The following is a 13,453-nucleotide window of genomic DNA, read 5'->3' on the forward strand; positions in this document are numbered from 1 at the left end:
CTTAATGGTGTGGCAGCTGGCTGGGAAAGGATTACCCACCTCTGTCACAGAGGGCCACTGGGAATATTTGGTTAAATGAAAATTGGACTCAAGGTAAAGCAGCTCTCCATATCCCACTCCTAAACTGGGTATTCACAACAAATCTGTTTTATAATCTATTACTCCATTTTAAGTTGAAATGCAGACAGGTTGCAGCAACAAAGAATCAGCTAAATTGAAGCTGAGACTTTAACCAGTTCTCTTTGCTTTGCCTGTTTGTTTTTGCAAAGAAAAGGGCACAGCTCTCTGAAACAATGCTCTCTGATCCACTGCCTTGTGTCAATGAACTCATCTTGTGTGCTGCTTTTGATTCCAAGTCAAAAGTCACCATGTGTGGGCTACCCAATAGGCAACAGAGCACAATTGTACAGTTTATACTGTCTCTTGTCCTTTTCCATTTCTACTCAATCACCCTTGCAATGCCACTGGCACGGAATCTACACGAGAAGCTTTTTTGTAAGACATTTGTAGCCATGTGAGCTCATGCATTTTTTCCTATAATAAGAGAATCTAGTTTCAGATTGCCAGCTCGTAACTGCCAGCAGTAGTGTTTTACAGTCCTTTATTGTCATTGCACAACATCTTGACACATAAAAGTTAACATTGTATCCGGAAATGCATGCCAAATACAAGCCTGGCTCAGATGGATTAAACATGGTTTTTTTTTATTCATAGGATCTGGTGAACTTACATTACCCAGAACCCAGCTGCAGATCTTATGTGCAAGAAGTTCTTTTCACCACACTGTCCCATAATCTGGTATATATTATGATCTTTCCGTCATCCTAGCCATCAATTTGTAGCCTTTAAATAAATTGTAACATGCCCCAATGTTTCTCCAAAATTTCACATGTACTTCTCTCCAGAGATTATAGATCAAACCTGAATGTTCCAGGGAAGGGATTCACCAAGGTTTTCTTCTTGGGGCTCATCCACACATTCCCCCTCACTGGGCCTCAGAGGGGCTTCACTAACTTTTTTTAAGGATGTTCCAATATCGCGCATTCTTGGTCTCATCCCCAGATCATAGTTGAGGCCACCTAAGCATATTTAACTGACCTGGTTAAAGTGGGGTTTCCCATCTTTTCCCAACACAAGCCAAATCTGTCATGTTTTGATGTGGTGATGACACAACAGAAACTGGGGTCAGCCGAGTTCCCATTCGCTGCTGTGGACACACCCCTTCCTCTCCAATCCCTGGTGATTTCCCTACATGGCCATTTGGGCTTAGCAGCAGGAGAACCAGACACTGGATACAAAATGCTGGCAAGACATTTCATGGGCCCCTCATTTACCCAGGTAGATCAAGGCCCTGATCAAGCAGCTTGCAGAGTGGAGTAGGAGGATTTGCCCAACATCTCAACCTCCCTGACAAAAGAGCAAGAGATCAAAAAAGGGTGATAGAGTGAGCAAGAGAGAAAGCAAAAGGAACATAGGAGAAAGAGGAGTGTGTGAGACAGATGAGCAAAAGAGAGCAGTGGTGAGAACCCGGGAAAGATAGCCAAGAGTGGGGCAAGCAATAGAGTGAAAGAGGGCAATGGAGTGAGAGATGGTGATGGGCCAGTGGGGTGATGGAGCAAGGAACGGGGTGAGTGATTTTTTGTTGTTGTTGTTGCCTGATGGACTGGAAGAAAGCATATTAAATCACGTGTCTGGACTTGCCCTCAGTGTGAGCATTTCAAGGATAAAGGATAGGTTCAAAAGCCCAGCAGGGCAGGTCTGATTCGTACTTGAATGGATCAGGGAATTCTAGAGCTACCGCTTTGACTGGGCAGTCAAACAAAACTCAGAGATGGCAATGGCAAATTTTCCATGCTGTTTGTTAGTTGTTTTGATAAATTTACATCCCAATGCTCCCCCTCCCATTTTGCTCCTCAACCCTGTGAGGTATGTTGGGCTAAGAGAGGGCGTGACTGGTCCACAGTCACCCAGAAACTCCGTGGGTATGGATGGTCTTGAGCCTCAGTCTTCCCCTTAGCTAAGAAAACTTCATGGATGTGTCTCTAAAGTCACCAGAGTTGAGCTTAATTCAAAGGAGATTTTATAGTTAGAATGCTTCTCCACAAAATTTGTTGGAGTTTTATGACAGGGATTATCACATCTCAATTTATTACATAATTTAAAACTGTTCTAGTCTGTAAGGCACATGTTGCAGCCAGTGTCTTCCATATGTTTGGGATTACAACCCCCATGAGCCTCAGCCAGAATTGCCAACAGATTTTCTTTAAGGAATTGCACATTACTGAAATTCTTCTCCATTTCTGGAAGGAGCAGATTGCCTCTCCTGAAGACTTATACCCAACAGGAATCCTTCTACCAGCAGGAGAAACATGGCTGACAAATTGAGAATCCTCTGGAGTGCGAGTGAACTATGAGCACTTGCATGTATTGGACTTCACTTCTTAAGTCTGTGTCATCACTCCCTTAATGGGAAATGACTTTTAATTGCAATGCAATATTTTTTTTCAATTTCCCCTAACACTTTAACCTGTTGCTTGCTGCCCTTAAAACATGGTTTTAAAATGTTTTAAATTAAGAATTAAGTAAGGTATGATAACCATCATTTGGATAGTTCCCACATGTGCTCAGAATGTAACCCTGACTCTTTTTGCAGAAATATCTCTAGGAGAAACCAAGGGTTGAATTTCTAGAGACAAAAGCAGCAGGAATATCTTGTAACTTGGAAAGATTTCATTTGGTTCAGTTATAAAATGTACCCAGTTCTGATTGACTGTATTGCTAGTTCACACCCATGTATCTGTTGTGTTACATTAGATACTAACCATGAAGTAGATCTTTTTAATTATCCAAATCAAAGCTCCCCAAAGCATTCATATATGCTCTGTTCAGCATGGTTTATAGATTTTAAGCAGCATGGCACACTTATGTTTTACTGCTGGGCTAGGAATCTTATTCATATATTGGCCAGAATTAAGCCCTGCTGATTTGAAAGGTATTTATTTTCAGGTAAGTATGCTGCCCCCATTTTTCAGTCGGACTGCATGGGATACTATCTGCAGGAAGATAAGGCAGGCAATATTGTAAAAACAATTGGACCCTTTCTTCCTCTTTACATGAATGAAAACAGCAGAGAGGCAATTAGCACAACTCAATCCTGCTCACTGCACCTAGGATTGCTGTTTGGAAATGTGCATATTAGGAGAGCCCTAGCTTCGTGGTCAGCCCGCACACTTCAGGCGCTAAAAGCCGAGGTTCAGTATCTAGTGTCTCCAATTAAAGGTCTGGGTGAGGCTCTGGAGAGTCAGTCTAAGTACCAATTTTACTTGATAAAGCCAACTTTACAGTCTTTGTAACATGCCTATTCCCAAAAACCTTGTATTGTGACATGAAAAGAAAATATGAAGAGCTAGATTGGATCAAAGGCCTATCTAGTTCAGCCTTCTGTTTTCACAGCAGCCATTCAGATGGTAATAGAAATCCTCCAGCAGATCATGGACCCCTAGTTCTTTCACTGAACCTACATACTGTGATTCGTATGTTAAACAAATTTGTAATGGACTTTCTGCTGACAATATCATTCCTATACTGGACAGAAACAATATGGGATTTGTTCAGAAAACAAGGGGTTGTCTTTAAGAGTTGTGAGCAAAGGGGATGAAAAACTAGACTTTCCTCCATTTTACCATTTAAGAAGAATTAACCTGGGGGAGAGATTGTCTTTTCCTTTGGACTGGGGAAAAATTTCCTTTCTATTAGGATAAATCTATTGAGTTTCCTACGGCCGTGTGTTGGTCCCATCCAAGAAGCAACAAGCGACTGTATTACAAGGCAGGGAAACCAGGAGGGCAGCTCCTGCCGGCGTCCTGACTTGTAACTGTCCAGGTTGGCAGTGAGGGGCAAATAAGAAGTTAGCCACAGGGAATAAAACGCGAGGGCGGTGGGGGGGGGGGGGGAGAAAAGAGCTGCTGTGATGAGATCAGAAGAAAGAAAACTTTAAAAGGAGGGGAGGGAGAGGGGGACAACAGCCCAGCGGAGAAGGGAAAGAGCGTCGTATAAAAGCATGAGACGCACGCAAGGAGAAAGCCAGGCTGGACGGAGCAGGAGAGCCCGCCGTGCCCCAACCCACGCCGGGCAGCAAGCGGGCACCCGCACCGCTCGCTCTGTTCGCCGTCCCGGCACCAGCGGGCGAGGGAACCGGCCGGGCTCGAGTTCCCCAGGCTCCCACCCAAGGACTTCGATCGGTCCTTCAGACTGGCCTTCCCTCTCGGCGGCGGATCGCCCCCGGGGGCGAAGAAGCTGAGAGGAGCCGCGGCCGCTGCCTGGGAAATAGTGTCGGACCGGCCGCGGCCGTAGCAGCAGCAGCAGGGAACGGAGGACCGGGAGACCCGAGGGGGTGAAAGCAGGTCCGGAAGAAGAAGAGGAAGAGGAAGAGGAACGGGGCTCGGGACTCGCCCTCGAGCGGAGCCGAGGCAAGGCGGGAAATTCTTGCGCGGGGCTCCCAACTGACGCGGCCCGAGCCTGCACTGACAGCCAGCCGCCCTCCGGGCTGATGGGCTGAGGCGGAAGGCGGCCCAAGGCTGAAGGCGCAACCTGGAGGGTGCGAGCGAGGGACCGGGGGCAGCGCAGCGGAAAGGCGCCCGAAGGCTCCTCGGGGGCCTGTGCGAAGGACCCGGGTGGCGGGTCTGGCTGGCTCGCCTGAGAGAGAGTGGGGCGAATTCACCCAGGAGGCGAGGCGGAGAGGGAGAGGCCAGCGGGGAAGAGCAGAGATAGCCCTTCTGGCGCAGACAGAATTCGCGGGAGGGGGACCGACTCCTCGAAGCGGGGCTCTCCCGCTCGCCACCAGCAGGGGCGGACGCCGCCCGCCCCTTGGAGGGTGCCTCTGCAGCCAGGCCGGGCATCTGCAACACCAGCGCCCCGACTTCTCCACAGGCGCCACCCACCCCAGCGGCTCTCTGCTGCCCCCCAACGCGAGGGCTGCCCGGCCGCCTCTCCTGGCCGGCGGAGCGCGCTTGAAGGCGGCGGAGAGAGAAGCCCGCGGCAGCACCCCGGCGTGCGGCCGCTCTTGCAGGCGGGCAGGACCCCATGCGAACTCCGGGCTGCAAGCGCAGCAGCAGCGACCCCTGCAGCCCGCCCCGTCGCAGTCGGACGAGCGTCCTCAGTCCTCCTTCTCCGCCGCCTCGGAAGCCTCCTCCCATCCCGAAGTGGCTCCGCCGTGGTGGTGGCGGTGGCGCGGCGGCGGCGGCGCTGCCTGCGACAACGCTTCCTCTCCTGCCGGCCCAGCTGATCCCGAGAGCGGCGCTGCTGGCGCGGGAGCTCCTCCTGCTCTCGACCCCTTAGCGGCCGGGCCGGCGGCGGCGGCGGCAGCTGCGGCTAAGGCGGCTGTTCCTCCTCCTGCTGTTGCTGCTCAGTTGCCGCCGCCGCCGCCGCCGCCGCCGCCGCCGCGGAGCCCCAAAGCCGTCCTCTGCAAGAGGATGGTGCGTCTAGCGGCCGAGCTGCTGCTGTTGCTGGGACTCCTCCTGCTAACCTTGCACATCACTGTGCTGCGAAGCAGCGATCCCGAAGCGCCGCGAGGCAACCACAGCCAGCGACAGCAGGTGAGAGCGGGAAGCGGGGCTGGCCTCTAAAAGCAAAGGGCTCTTTAGCCCCCGGTCCCTCTTCTCCCTTTTGGCAATCCCGCCGTCGGTAGAAAGCTCAGGGCTGGTGAAAGCATTCGCAGACCGCGCCTTCTCTTTGACCTCCTTAGTACAGTTCCTCTTTCGAGCCCGCTTGGTTGTCTACCGCGGCTGGCTCGCCTCGGATAGCCTTCCCCAGCTTCAGCACCCAGAATTCTCAACCATCAAAGGCCCTGTGGGCTTGGAAATTTGGAAGCTAGATCCAGCTCTCTCTCGAGTTTTCCCCAACACCTCTTACTGCTCTGTGGAGTTGGAATTGCCAAGAATCGAAGCCAGGATTTTGCCATACCGAATGTTTGTGCAGGCTGGAAAGAATTGGGGTTGAAGTCTAAGCTGGCAAAGGCTCCTCTAGCACCTTGCCCTTCATCTTCTTTTGTGCCGTTAAATTGAAATTCTTAAGAACTGTGCCTCACCATTTTTGTGTGCAAAGCATATAGTCCACCTCTGAACTATACTCCAGCCCTGTGCACAAAACCTTACCAATTTTCTGACCTACTAGTGCTTTTTTCTTACAGTAGTTTTTCAGGTGTATTTCTGTCTGTTCACCCTTGTATTGAATGCTCAAAGAGCCCTTGTTTCCTATCCTACATCTGACTAACACATACTCATTCCAAAGTCAGGATATGGACCTTTCCTGGGGAGGAGAATTGGTGCCTCTCACCGGCTGTTGGCCCAGACAAGAGCGGCCAGAGGAGAGGTGCTGGGACTTGTTAGTTTCCCATTACTATTGGTTCCCCATAGGCTTCCCATTACTACTGCATGCCCAGGCTCTGTATGCATGATCTTGCCTCCTACAGATTTCCTGATTTTAAAACCTATGTGCCTAAGATTTGTTTTGGCCATTGAAGGCTGTATTCACAACTTTCCTAGTCTTCTTGAAGTAAATTCTTTCCCTGTCCTGCTGCCCCATAACCCTTCACTGGTTGAATGAAAAGGGTCCAGTGTATTTTTTAAAAGCACCTTTTGATTACCGCTTTTTTCTCAACTGCAGTGTAAACAAATGACATATTCTATGAGTAAACTGCATTATTAATCCAATGTAGACCAAGTGACCTAAAGAAATAATGACTAAATTCACATTTAACAATAAGCCAAGAGGAGTATTTATATCAAACCATTAATGGGCAGATTTATGCATGGAGATTATTTCCATCATCCTTTGTACAACGAGATGAAGAAACCAGGCAGGGATAACTTTGCATGATGCCCAAACCTGAGATTATGATTTATTATGGCTAGCTATGCTAATATTTATGAATCAAGAATATAGCCTGGTTTAAAGCTGTGATTTTGGGTTGCTTGACCCATAAGAGATACAAATTTAGATGTCATGTCGTACGTTTCTGACTGTTTACCTGCTTGCTTGTTTAAAGCAGTGTTCTCCAAGCTTCCAGGTTGCTAGGGTTAAAGCTCCCAGAATTCCCAGGGAGACCTGTTTTGACCCCTTCTGGTTGGGAATTTTGGGAGTTGTAGTTCCAGTCCATCTTGGGGGCATCTAGCTGAGAAAAAGCAGACTTACAACTTGATTTAAGAACGCAGAATTCATGGTGCGTCATTCTATGTGACTGATGCTAATAAATCCATAAGTCTAAAAAGGAAAATGAACCCAAGCTTTTTTACTCTATTCTTGCTTTCCCCCACCCCAAATATCCTCTGCTCTCTTCTGCACTAGAAGCATTTGGAGAAATAGTAAAGAAGAATACATTTTTGCTGCAATGTTTCAACTCTCTGAAAGGAATTAATTTCAGATAATATGCAGGAATAAGTGTTTCCTCCCAAAGGTACAATTCCTGGACAAAATAACTTTCTATATTCTTTCATGGACTTTTATCCTTGTTTTCTCTGCTAAGCACGGAGCAGGTAGATAGTTGGGATCATTCCTTGTTTTAGTTAACACATTCAAAAATCACACATTTAATCTGGTGACATTATAAATATATTTGAGAAGAGGAAAAGCCCTTTTCCAGATGTCAAATTGCAGTACATTTCCATTTTCTGACAGATAGCCAAGAAATGAACCCGGAAGACAGTGTCCAAGTTCAGCTATAATATAAAACTAAGAAAAGGAAAAGTGCTAGAAAATATTCATTATACAGGGAACATGAATTCCTTTTAGTTGTTCAGTGTCTCTTAGAGCTATGCTGCACTTCGGATATGAAGCCCAACAGCTGCTTCAGTGCATTCAGGGGTACAGAGGGCAGCCACACAATCAAGGGAAAAGATACAACTCTTTAAAGAATTGCAAACAGGTAGTATGCCACAATGTCATGCACTCTGGAACATCTTTGTGCCTCTGACTGCAAAGTGCAGCATTGTCCTGATGTCCATGGATGATTGATGGCCAATGAGCAGTGGCATCTGTGGGTGAGGGTGTCAAAAAGGCAAGATGGCAATTATGACTGTGAAGTTGATGTGCCCTGTACATGTGTGTGATGATGCATGTACAAAATGGATGGGGCTTTGATCATGCAGTTGGGACCACTAAATTGACTTTTTTAAACCCCTTCCCCCCTGAATGCCTAGGGTAAGGAGCACTTGTGGAAATGACAGGTACCTCTTTAATCTTCCCACATTCATTAGGACATCCATAGAATGCCCCTGTGCACACAACTACATGTCCATGAACCACTTCTTCCCCTGACATGCATTATTTTCTCATGATGTACTGAATAATTCAGTGAGTGACAGAGTTCATCATTTGTATATGCAAAGAACTTTTATACCAATCCAGTTTAAGTTGCATTCTGCATCAGGTTCTCTGGATAACTAGTATTATTTGAGGATAAAATGTATGAGATGCCCATGACAGTGATTGAAATATTGGGGAGCTGAGCTGAAGAAGCCCAACACTTAGCAAACTCCTTAGCTACTGTTGCCCACCATAATTCGAGCCACGAAAGCATACTTGCTAAGCTCCATGGAGGTTGTTTAATTTTTATGATATAAAAGAAGCATATGGGTGCCTCTTTTTTTGCATGAGTACAGTAGAACTTTTCTCCGCCTGAGTAAACTATGTAGCCAGAAAAAGTAATCTGCACATTTAAGACAGATCTTTGGCTATTGAAATATACACACAAATCTAGGGCTCCAAGTTAATATGATTAAGAATGAGTTACTTTTTCCCTAGCTTGCCCCAGACAACCTTACAGCGTGCTTCCATAACAGAAACAAGGAACACCGAGTGTGTGAAATGGAGGGAGGTGGGAATTCATAGGCAAAAGGCCCATCTATTATTACCAGGGTTTCCCAACCTGTGTCCTTCCAGGTATCTTGGTTGAGAGCTTCCATCATTTCAAACCACTGACAATGATGGGTTAGTGTGTAAAAATTGTAAACCAAAACTTTAAAGGAACCCAGATTGGAGAGGGCTTTTTCAAAACTCATTGATGAGTCTAGGGGAAGGTAATTAGCAGAGGAAAGGGAATCTACCAATCAGGTGCATCCATAGGAGTCAGAAGAACTTGTAGAAACCTACTCCCAACGAACTATTTAGGCAGACTGAAGAAAGTAGCTAGAGAGTATTTATTAAATATATTTGTATGCCACCACAATCAAAAACATCTCTCAGTGCTCAAATAGAAAAATACAATATAAAACAAACCCATACAAAATAAAAAATAAATCTTATTTTTGACTGATTTAAGGGAAATTCTTAACATATATATGATTACTCTATGGAGTAATCAATATATTTATTCCATTTATCCGGTGCAGACTAGGCTATTGGAAAAAGTTCATCATATTCTTAACAAACCAGGAATTTGATTCCTATATACTATAAAGAAAGGGAATCTATGAAGAAAATCTGAGAAGTATCTGCTTTATTTGGTGTGATTTCATCAGATTTACTTCTTGCAAAATCTGGAAGTGCTTCCTTATGTATAATTTTCTGATTCAGAAGTAGAATCTTCTGTCCCCTTAGTAGCCTAGAACTTTCCCCTTACCCTATGTTTGAATTTAAAGATGTATTTACTTCAGGGGTAGGAATGTTGAGTAAGAACCATTTGAAGGCACTATTGATAGGTTGCCATTGTGTAGCACTTTGCATTCCTGATTTAAGAAAATTTTTCCTGTGAAGCCTAGCATTTATTTATTTATTATTTATTTATATGAATTTTCCTTCCTTCTTTCCTGAAAGCACCTGAAAATAATGTTTTATAAAAGAGTGAACTAAAGATGATTGTGCATTGTTTTTAATGAAGTATTTGGAGCCTTTGGGATATTTCTGAATTTACCTTTCTTAAAGGAGGGAAAAAGCTGGGCTAATGAAAAGTCCAAATGGAGTTAGTTCCCAAAGGAGTTGCTTATAAACATCAATAAGGAAAGTTTGGGGGGACTGACTATCTAGTTCTAAAGGCAGGTTTTGTTTAACACCATCTAAGGATATATACACAGGTTTCTGACTTCACGAAATCTCTAAGTTTCTCATAACATTTTCTATTAAATTGACCTCCTGCCTTTAAACAGCTTTGGATGTCTGGTCCAGTATATATATTTCATATATTCTGCCATGTGTAGTAATTCAGAGTTACAGGCTTCTTAACTTAATTGATTTTACAGCTCTGAATGTTGGAAAAGCAGAAACTTGAAAACATAAGGGCAAAAAATAGACTGGATGTCACAATAAGCAGTTGAACAGATGGAAGCCTAAATGGCAAAGTTGTTTAGCCAAAAAATACACTAACCTGTATTAGATCTATATTTTACAACACAAGTAAATTAATGATTTTTGAAAGGTTTCATTAGTTTAGTTATTCAGGTATTTCCGTAATGGATTTTGCTCTTTCTTAAATCTTCCTTGTTACCTATGTTATTCCATGCCATAATAGTGTGCTCATCTGGAATGTTCCTTTTAAAATGTCTGCAGAAAGAAATATGTTTGATCTTGCAGACAGTAAATCAAATGACTAATGGTTTTAGCTGGCTGGCAAATGTCCCACCTGAGAAGGTACTCAATTTGATTTACATAGTATTGGGGAATGCATGTCTCTTGTAGCCCTTTTGAAGGGATTACTCAACATGGAAGTGTTTGGAAAAACTGCAGACCTTGTTCTCCCTCCCTTTTGGGAGTTGATGCATCTGAATGAAGCAGTTTGGGCTTTGATAAACCTTAAAACAAACTTGACAGATTGTCTAATTCTTAGTATGCCTAATTAAAGTAGAAGTTCCAGTGATAGCTTCATAATTCTGATACCCTACTGCAGAAATGAGGAACTTGTGGCCCTTCAAAGGTTATACAGTTACAATTGACTGCACAATTATTAATTAATTAATTAATTACAATTGACGGTATAAATTATGACTAAATGCTCCCCATTCTGTGTGATTATTTTATTATTTTATTTAAGTAACAACTTACACTTTAAATTCAAAGAGTTCTAGGACAGCTAAATGCTCAAAAATCAGCATTCATTTATTTAATTCAGGAGAGAGTAATTAAGCTAATATCTGTTATTTTCCTCAGACCAAAAAAAAAAGAATGGATATCATGTTTATGTTGCTCCCTATCTAGTAAAATATGAATGCTTGCAGTTGCCAGGAGCGGAAAACTGACTCAAAGGTACATAATAAATAAATAAATCGATAAATCGATAAATAAAATAAGAAGGAAAGTAGGAATTAGCATTCTTCAAGACGAACATGTGAAGTTATCTGCCTCCAAGATACTTTATATTTTATTATAGAAGAGGAATTCATTTATTAAGTTGTCATCATTTTTTTATCATCCTGGTTACCTGAGAATACCTATGTCAACATTCCTATTATTAACCATCTTGGCTGGCCACTTGGAAGTTGTAGTTCAGTAACATCTGGAAGACTACAAGTTCCTGCAAATGCTCTATATCCTTTTTAATTTTTTCACAATCACTACTAAACTACATTAATTAAACAGGTGCACAGCGCTCTGAGGTTTCTTCTACCCTAAGTCAGCTCCATACATCTTTTCTTCAGGCAGTACTGTTTAAGTGTTGAGTATCTCCAGTTCTTATGCATTATGATTAATTTAGTGCCAGAACTACCCAGGTGAAACATATTTAAAGGGTGTTTTTGAACAAGTTGTATATCTTGGTTATATCTTGGTTATAAAACTCTAGACTCTGGCCCTTAGTAATAAACTAGGGTAGTAAATATCAATTTTGACCTAGTTCAGGGGCCATCTGAAATTCTTGCATTTGCACCAATAGCCAAGAATCTTGTGTGTCTCACCCCATGAGCAATAATTAAGGAATTGCTCTTTTTAAAAAGGAACATCTGGCAGCCTTAATTTGCACTGGCATAAATTTTTGTGAGTTGTGTGTGTATGCGTGTGAACATATGTGCCCTTGTTTTGGGATTCTGAAGAGAAAAAAATGCATTCTGCCATAAGCAGCAGGTAAATATTCCTCTTGGATGTTCTTTAAAAAACTCAAGGCAATATTTTAATCGTAGAGGAGTCAGACAGGATGGAGCCTATCTATACTTCTTCTATTCTAATTCATTTCAGAAGTACAGAGATACAGTAGGAAAACTCCAAGTCCAGAATGGACTTTTTCACCTCCGTAGAATTTTGATGATGTCAAAATTTATTTAGAAATCTAACCCCTTTAGCTTCCCTGACAGTAGAGAAACGATAATAAACTAAATAACCAAGGTTATGCTGCCCTTTTGTATCACCCCAGACCACCTGCTTGAGACAGTGCCTTGCTCTACTCCCACCAGTGAAGGGGATGGTGGTAGGAATTATATTTTTAATCTGTTTGTACAGAGTTGACCAATACCATGTTCGCAAGTAATAAATGTAAACAAAACCCTAACAAGGCTGCATGAACATAAGCTGAAGCATTCAGTATCATTGCTACTTGTATGTACCTGGAATGGTTTTTTTCCCCACTTACTCTTGAAGTGCAGTGAAATGAAAATCTATGTAACATTTATGTCTGTACTGTGCTAACATACCACTGAAGCAAGGTGACTCCCAACAGTTTACAATGTGATAGTCTTAAAGCAGTCACAATTCTAAAACCAAAACCAAACTCACAATAGAAACATTAAACTGGAAAATAAATAGAAATAAAGCAATCTTTAACACCAATCCATCTAACCAAGGCAACACGGTTTGAGCACCCTTGCAGGATAGTAGCAGGGTAGGCACTTTAGCTGGATCTTTGCAGAGGTGGGAGGTGGAGGGAAAGGAAGCTATCTGGAGGTTCAGCGGTATTTCGGAAAAGCTCTATCTTCAACATAACACGTTCCTGACTGGAACAAACCCATTGGACAAGCTGGTTCTGCCTGGAGAAGGTAGTCCTGAAGGTACCTAGGAGCCAAGCCCCTCTACTATAAATTATGCCTGGCATTTTGAATTGTACCCAGAAACCTATTAATGAGTAGTGCAGCATTCACCATTACTTTGCTAAAGTGGCCACTACTATTCAGAAGCTTTTAGTAGCAGTCAATGATGATGTTGTATAAATATCCAGCAGCAAGTCGAAAACTTGTTTGTTTAATTAACATAATTTGAACTTGAATTATGAACATAGAAAAGTTGGCTCTTGCTGACTTGACACTTTGTGCTAGATCAAAATTTTGAAAGATTTGGCAGTTTTGTGAGATCTTCAATGTTCTTTGTAAATATTTTAAAATTAATTTATTTGGTTTCTGGGCAACTTGAGGGGAGGAATATCATGGCACTTATAGGCATTATGTTCTAATCACTGTATTAGATAGTGGTTTAAAAATTATAATGGCCAATATATATCATATTAAGCCAAAAGGAAACAAATCCCATTATGGTTCTACACTGT

The 13,453-nt window shown here is 43.2% G+C and overlaps 1 protein-coding gene across 1 annotated transcript in view; it reads left to right on the forward strand.

Moving 5' to 3' along the window:
• The first annotated feature begins 4,122 nt into the window (after positions 1 to 4,122).
• Positions 4,123 to 13,453, forward strand: part of ISM1 (isthmin 1) — a 40,045-nt gene continuing 30,714 nt past the window's right edge. Inside the window, exon 1 of the mRNA XM_063316311.1 lies at positions 4,123 to 5,594. Coding sequence (XP_063172381.1) covers positions 5,472 to 5,594 — 123 coding nt within the window. The 5' untranslated portion in view covers positions 4,123 to 5,471. The remainder of the gene's footprint in view (positions 5,595 to 13,453) is intronic.

The sequence above is a fragment of the Candoia aspera genome, chromosome 1 (assembly GCF_035149785.1).
Source record: "Candoia aspera isolate rCanAsp1 chromosome 1, rCanAsp1.hap2, whole genome shotgun sequence".
In the NCBI taxonomy this organism is placed as follows: domain Eukaryota; kingdom Metazoa; phylum Chordata; class Lepidosauria; order Squamata; family Boidae; genus Candoia; species Candoia aspera.